Genomic DNA, 8,041 nt, shown 5'->3' on the forward strand with positions numbered 1-8,041 from the left:
CGCCCGTCTCGGCCTCCCAAAGTGCTGGGATTACAGGCTTGAGCCACCGCGCCCGGCTTTTTTTTTCCGTAACTGCCAAACTATTTCTTAGGAAAAATAAGTTCTGCATATCTAATAACCAACAGGCAAAAAACTTCAGATATTAAATCCATGAGTAAGTTGGTGCACAGCAGTGCTCACATTCACTGCAGTTTATGCCTTCATCTGGTTGTGCTGGTGTCAGGAAATAATGTTTATTTATTCTTAGTCCTTCTTAGAGAACTCTGTAGGGCCGGGCACGGTGGCTAATGCCTGTAATCCCAGCACTTTGGGAGACCAAGGTGAGCGGATCATGAAGTCAGGACTTCAAGACCAGCCTGACCAATATGGTGAAACCCCTACTAAAAATACAAAAATTAGCTGGGCATGGTGGTGCAGCCTGTAATCCCAGCTACTCAGGAGGCTGAGGCAGGAGAAACTGCTTGAACCCGGAAGTCGGAGGTTGCAAATGAGCCGAGATCATGCCACTGCACTCCAGCCTGGGCAAGACAGTGAGACTCTGTCTCAAAGAAAAAAAGAAAGAAAAAAGAGAACTCTGTAAAAACTATGTAACATCTTTTTTATACATTTTTGAAGTCCAGGCATTAATTTACAAAGAACTACTGATCCACTCTTGCTTGGCTTTTATCACCTACTTCTGTTGTTGCTGTTAGGAGCACACATAAGTGGAAGCAATTCTTTTTGTGGAATAATTAGAAGGTAAATACATCGGATGCTCATCTATGTTTTTACTCTGGAAAGCTGTCTTTTAAGGACATTTCTGACACATTTATAACTAAATGGAAGGTCTTAAGGCCACATGCCCCTGGTTGGACAGCATCACTCTCAGTTGATACTGTCATCCTGACAAGGCTCTTTAGTGTTTACACAAACACTTCTTTGTCTTATAGTTTAGCTGTTATAAACAGCTATGCAACTGTCAGCACTCAGGGTTTCCAATGGGAGGAAAACCAATGGAACGTAGTGATCATGCCCTCTGCAGCCCACACCTAGGAGTGGGGGAGGAGGCGTGAGTGTGGCAAGACAAACAGCATCCTCTGCATCCTTTAGTGCTGCAGCTCCCTGTTCTTGCTGAGGCCACAGGACCTGAAGATTAATAGAGGACGGTCATCAGCTGGGAAGAGGAGAAGCTTGGGCATAGATACCTACTGAGAGTGCTGGAAAATGAGCTTTCAGAACAGCAGTGCTTAGGGGTAGCAATGCTTAGGGTGAAACTGAAGAAACCCAGTTGTTTTAGATATCCTAAAAGACATCTATATATGGCAGGGGCGAAGGGCTAATATGGAATGCAGGCTCCTAGGAGCTCCTGGCTGAAGAAGGAGGAGGGAAAATGGAGCAGCCAGCTCAGTGAGGAAGCTGGGCACATGGCCATGCACTTCCTTCAGGGCAGAACAGAGGGGATACTCCTGGACTGAGGCTCTCAGAGACCATGTGCAGGAGCTTCACTTTTGTTTGTGGCTAGGGCTGTGGGGTAGGTACCTGGATGGAGAAAAACCTGACTTGCTTAATGTCTGTGGATGCAGAAAAATTTTGCCTAATACTGGTTTAAAAGGTGAGGGTGACCTAAACACCTTTTGATTTGTGCAAATCCAAATTCTTGCTGGAGAGTACAAGTTGCAGGGCGTGCAATGCTTGGAACTGAACTGGACCCTTTGGGAAAAAAACAAAAGCCATTTTGTTCACTTTGCCATTCCTGTGTACCTGGTATCCCAGGTTCCTCTCCATTTTGTGACTCTTGACATTTTATAAATGGCCAAAAGCATATACTATGCGATTATCAGTGTTGGGATAACCATAGCACTGAAAGAGGGAGCCTGTGGGCCTCATTGCACTGGTCACTGTCATCCGTGGACCAACTTTCACTGCAGGAGGGTCACACAGTCCAGCTGCTGTAGCAGGAATCCCATGACTTCACAAAAACTCCTGACCAAACCGTGTTGACTACAATAAAAGGACAGGTGGGCGCAGTGGCCCATGCCTGTAATCCCAGCTACTTGGGAGGCTGAGGCAGGAGAATCACTTGAACCTGGGAGGTGGAGGTTGCAGTGAACTGAGAGACCATGCCACTGCACCCCAGCCTGGGCAACAGAGTGAGACCCTGTATCAAAAAGAAAAAAAATCTAAAAACCCAAAAAAACAAAATCAAAATTTGGTTCTTTGAAAAGAACAATGAAATTGACAAACCTTTAGCTAGACCAAGCAAAAAAGAAGAATCAAATTACTAAAATCAGGAATGAAAAAGGAGATATTTTCTGTATGCCCTTAGGATAATTTCCACAGAGTTTAAATTCACTTTTTTTTTTTGAGATGACGTCTCACTCTGTCACCCAGGCTGGAGTGCAGCACGCAATCTTGGCTCACTGCAAGCTCTGCCTCCTGGGTTCATGCCATTCTCCTCCCTCAGCCTCCGGAGTAGCTGGGACCACAGGCACCCACCACTACGCCCAGCTAAATTTTTTTGTGTTTTTTTCAGTAGAGATGGGGTTTCACTGTGTTAGCCAGGTTAGTCTTGATCTCCTGACTTTGTGATCCACCCACCTTTGCCTCCCAAAGTGCTGGGATTACAGGCGTGAACCACCGCACCCGGCCCACTTTTTAAAGTACTTTATTTATTAGTTATGGTGGTTTTGTTGGGAAACTGGTCCACAGACTTTTCACACCAGTATTCTGGACCTGATGACCTTTCACTCAAGTATTCGGCATGCATTTTGGGATAGCCACTTTGATGAGCACATTTAGAAATCTAACATTGATTCTGTATTAATAGCTGACTCTCCTGCAGTGCCCACCATGGGACATTCTTTTTTTTTTTTTTTTGAGACGGAGTCTTGCTCTGTCGCCCGGGCTGGAGTGCAGCTCACTGCAAGCTCCGCCTCCCGGGTTCACGCCATTCTCCTGCCTCAGCCTCCCAAGTGGCTTGGATTACAGGCGCCCGCCACCTCGCCCGGCTAGTTTTTTTGTATTTTTTAGTAGAGACGGGGTTTCACCGTGTTCGCCAGGATGGTCTCGATCTCCTGACCTCGTGATCCGCCCGTCTCGGCCTCCCAAAGTGCTGGGATTACAGGCTTGAGCCACCGCGCCCGGCCGGGACATTCTTAAGCTACGCTAAACTTTCGGCTTCATAGGACACCCTGGGTCCTGTTTGTATGAGATACACTGAGGGACACAGGATAGGAGCCCCAGTGGTGCCAGGCTCTCCTCTCCAGTGGAGCCTGGCAGCAGAGGCAGAGCATGGCTCGGCTGGGAGACAGCTGCAGCAGGCAGGGGGCACAACTGATGCTGGTGACTTTGACCACTTGGCTTAGCCAATGTCCACCAGGCTTTTCTGTAAGGATAACTTTTCCTGTTTGTAATTAATAAGAAAAACCTGTAGAGGTGACTCAGTGAATTTTCATTAACTTGTTTTAGGATCCATTGATGATTCTGCCTAAATCAGTTTTTACTGTGATGTGATCAAATTGCAATATTCTTTTTTTGTTTTTTGAGACAGGGTCTCACTCTGTCACCCAGGCTGGAATGAAGTGGCGTGATCATGGCTCACGGCAGCCTCATCCTCCTGGGCTCAAGCGATTCTCCTGTCTCAGCCTGCTGAGTAGCTGGGACCACAGGCATGCACTACCACACCCAGCTAATTTTAAAATTTTTTGGTAGAGATAGAGTCTTGCTGTGTTGCCCAGGCTGACCTTGAACTCCTAGGCTCAAGTGATGGTCCTGCCTCAGCCTCCCAAAATACGGGATTACAGGTGTCAGCCCCTGGGCCCAGCCCCATTTCATTTTGAAGGTACTTTTTGTAATGCCTGTAGCTCTGCTGCTCCATTAAGCAGGCTAGCAGGCTGTGTGTCTTATACCAAATTGTGGTTTTACTACTGAGAATAAAAACAATTAGAATTAGTTACTGTGGCTGGGCTCGGTGATTCACACCTGTAATCACAGCACTTTGGGAGGCCGAGGTGGGCGGATCACTTGAGGCCAGGAATTAAAGATCAGCCTGGCCAATATAGCAAAACCCTGTCTCTACTAAAAATACAAAAATTAGCCACACGTGGTGGCACACACATGTAATCCCAGCTACTTGGGAGGCTGAAGCATAAGAATCGCCTGAACCTAGGAGGCAGAGGTTGTAGTGAGCCGAGATCGTGCTACTGCACTCCAGCCTGGGCGACAGAGGAGTGAGACTCCATCTCAAAAAAAGGGAAAAAGAAAAAAGAATTCATTACTGTAATCTGCAGTTAACAAAAAATCTCCTCAAAAAATACTCAGCAGGCCAGACGTGGTACACGCCTGTAATCACAGCACTTTGGGAGGCTGAGGCAGTTGGATCGCCTGAGGTCAGGAGTTCGAGACCAGCCTGACCAATTTGGTGAAACTCTGTCTCTACTAAAAATGCAAAAATTAGCCAGGTGTGGTGGTGCGCTTCTGTAGTCCCAGCTACTCAGGGGGCTGAGGCAGGAGAATTGTTTGAACCCGGGCAGCGGAGTTTTCAGTGAGTCAACATCGTGCCACTGCACTCCAGCCTGGGTGACAGAGTGAGACTCCATCTCAAAAAAAAAAAGTGCTTAGCATTTTGCCATATATGAAGGACAAACGTGTCTCAAAGGTGGGGAGACCTCTCACCATAGACGCCTGTTGAGAGGCAGGGGGAGGGAGGAAGGTGCTGGGGCTCTGCCTCCCCTGCGTGGGATGGGTGGGGTAACCTGAGAGGATGCTGGGCAAGTCTCAGGTCAAGTGTCAGAGCATCAGGTGAGTGTAAGGATGTGGTACCTGCATGGCTGAAAGAAGAGTCATATCAGAAGAGTTATAAATAATGAAAATTGAGTAACTTGTTTAAGCAGGAAGTCATTAAACCCTATGATAATAAAATTCTTATATAAATGGGCTACAGTAAATGCATGAGAGAGTTGGACTGTAAAGACTCAAATCCTTTTGAGATAAAAATAAAACTCCATCGAAGGAATATCTGTCTTTGTGGTAGCTTGTTGGGTGAAAGAAAACTGATGTATAAAGATTTCATTTCCTTATTTGGGTCAGCTTGTGTTGGTTGCAAAAAATATCGTGACTTTGCCACTTTCAGTGGTCTCTAATGCTGCTATTTATAAACGAAAGATTTTCTTTAGGGTGAATAAACAGTATGACACTCATTCTTTTCTTTTCTTTTTTTTTTTGAGATGGAGTCTCGCTCTGTTGCCCAGGCTGGAGTGCAGTAGCACAATCTCGGCTCACTGCAAGCTCCGCCTCCTGGGTTCCTGCCATTCTCCTGCCTCAGCCTCCCGAGTAGCTGGGACCACAGGTGCCCGCCACCACGCCCGGCTAATTTTTTGTATTTTTAGTAGAGACGGGGTTTCACCGTGTTAGCCAGGATGGTCTCGATCTCCTGACCTCGTGATCCACTTGCCTTGGCCTCCCAAAGTGCTGGGAATAGAGCCGTGAGCCACTGCGCCCAGCCCATTCTTTTCCATTTTAGTTTTTGTGTCAAAAGTCTCTCGCTTGTAAACCTCTTCCTGACATACGTAGCTTGTAAACCCACTTTCCTGACATTTTTTATCTCCTTCTTTTATAGGTACTTCCTATTTAACAGACATTGTGTGGTGGGCTGGCACAATCGCAAGTAAGTAGCCTGTGTGGCGAAGTCCGGTCTTCTCCTGTCTTAGAATCCATCACGGGTCAAGGCAGGGCTGCAGCGGCTGGGCTAGGGTGGCTCTGTTCTTTGGAAGAGGGTGTCACGTGGCCTTTCCCCGGACCCTAAGCGTGCCTTTCAGTTTAGATGTCCCTGCCTCCCCAGGGCACTGTCCCTGCTCCCCTTCCTCCCAGGGTGAGAGTGCAGAAGGACAACTTAGGAGCTGGCAAAGGCCCTGCTGCCCACGATTAGCCGTGAATTCAGTCCAGGCCGATCTGTCCTGAGCCCGAAGAAATTAAAACAGCTCCTGCTCACTCGTGTAGTTGGGCTGTCGGCATTTGGTGAAATTCCATGTTAGATAGCCTTGTTTTTCTCAGCGCAGCTGGTTTACCAGAGAGTTTCATGACTCAAAGATCAGGTCATGTGCTATAATGTAAAGATAAATAATATTATTAGAGTTCAGAACTCTAAAGGTATTATAAAGGACAACTGTCTTTGAAATTCAGAAACATTGTGTTTGGCCAGCAGGCATGGTGGCTCATGCCTGTAATCCCAGCACTTTGGGAGGCTGAGACAGGTGGATTGTTTGAGCCCAGGATTCGAGACCAGCCTGGGAAACATGGCAAAACCCCGTCTGTACAAAAACAAAAATTAGCTGGGCATAGTGGTATGTGCCTGTTTCACAGCTATTTGGAGGCTGAGGTGGGAGGATTGCTTGAGCCTGGGACGTGGAGGCTGCAGTGAGCCAAGATCATGCCAGTGCACTCCAGCCTGGGTGACAGAGCAAGACTCTGTCTCAAAAGATAAAAAAAGAAACATCATATACTTTGTTTGTCACATTTGTCTTTTAATACGACATTACGTGGCGATACCAATTCTGTTCCTTGAAGAGCTCCTCTAAGCTCTGTCGGGGCGATGTCCCGCTGCAGTCTTGTGCGGCAGTGCTGTATCCTCTTGCTATGCCAGTGGCCTGTCACCGTGGCCAGCCACCTATGCCGGAGTAGGTCCCAGGCCACTAGAGGGTGCACAGGAAGTTCTGCCTGATTTGTGTGAAAACAAGGATGTGTTAGGAGAGTGGAGATATGCCCAGTGCCACGCCCATTTCAGTCACTGCTGGTTAGGTTCGGCATTTTCCATGGAGAGCTGAACCTACTCACCCGACTGACGGGACCAGTGAAGGTGTGGGGCCTGACCTCTGACCCGTGACCCCTTAAATGTGCAGATGACACCCCAGATGTGATTCCTCACAAGTAATGGGAATGAAGTAGCCCTTTCAGAGCAGAGCCTTGCAAAATTCAACTCTGATCAGTGCTAAACGAGAGCTCTATAATTGCAAGTGGTATCCTTGTGATTTTCTTGACAGTGGCTGTTGGCCAGATTGGAAACTTCCTGGCTTACACGGCGGTCCCCACGGTCCTGGTAACTCCCCTGGGCGCCCTTGGAGTGCCGTTCGGGTGAGAGCCAAGATTTTGTTTGGTGTTTAATGTGTAGTGTAGATATAACAACTTTTCATTTTAAATGTTTCTGTTAAAGTAATAAGAGCAAAGTTGTAACAGCAGATAGATCTTCAGGCCAGGCAGAGTGACTCACGCCTGTAATCCCAGCACTTTGGGAGGCCAAGGAGGGTGAATTACTTGAGGGCAGGAGTTTGAGACCATCCTGGCCAACATGGCGAAACCCTGTCTCTACTAAAAATGCAAAAAATTAGTCGGGCATGGTGGCGACCACCTGTAGTCCCAGCTACTCAGGAGGGTGAGGCACAAGAATTGCTTGAACCTGGGGGGCAGAGGTTGCAGTGAGTTGAGATGGCACCTTAGCACTCGAGCCTGGGAGACAGAGCGAGACTCTGCCTTAAAAAAAAAAGAGAGAAGATAGATCTTCGGTATTCTACTCTGTATTGTTTAATTTTATCCCTTCAACTATAGTTCTGGGTATTATTAACCCTTTTCTTAGACATTTAGTATATTTGAAATTCTAACTCATTCGTGCATATCAGTGAATCTGCTGCTCTCATGCTTCTGGCCGTTGTCCTGGAGTACATCTTAGAGACTAGAGAGTCTTCTGACACCTTGGCACGTTATTCTGAGAACTCATTAAGCAAAATGAGTCACTTGGTGTTTTATTGGGGTGCTTAGCATTCCTTGTTGGATGCCGGCCAGTCCCCACCTCAGCCCAGGTGCAGAGGTTGGGATGAATAACACATGGCCCCGGTGGATGTGAAATAGGGTTTATGACTGACACAGTCAACAGCACATGGATTTTCTTAGGAGAAGGGCCCGGGTTTGGTTCTCAGTGAGATAAGAGGGAGGGGGACCTGTGGGTTTTTGTTGTTAGGGAGTGGGGTGGACTGGGGGTAGTTTGCATGCTTAGGCCGGGCTGGCATGGATT

At 47.4% G+C, this 8,041-nt stretch overlaps 1 protein-coding gene across 1 annotated transcript in view; it reads left to right on the forward strand.

Annotated features, from left to right (window-relative positions):
* NIPA1 (non imprinted in Prader-Willi/Angelman syndrome 1) overlaps positions 1–8,041 on the forward strand; it is a 66,877-nt gene that overhangs the window by 40,234 nt on the left and 18,602 nt on the right. Inside the window, exons 2-3 of the mRNA XM_011942890.1 lie at positions 5,597–5,644; positions 7,017–7,107. Of these exons, the coding sequence (XP_011798280.1) occupies positions 5,597–5,644; positions 7,017–7,107 (139 nt within the window). The remainder of the gene's footprint in view (positions 1–5,596; positions 5,645–7,016; positions 7,108–8,041) is intronic.

The sequence above is a fragment of the Colobus angolensis genome, unplaced genomic scaffold (assembly GCF_000951035.1).
Source record: "Colobus angolensis palliatus isolate OR3802 unplaced genomic scaffold, Cang.pa_1.0 Scaffold211, whole genome shotgun sequence".
NCBI lineage: Eukaryota > Metazoa > Chordata > Mammalia > Primates > Cercopithecidae > Colobus > Colobus angolensis.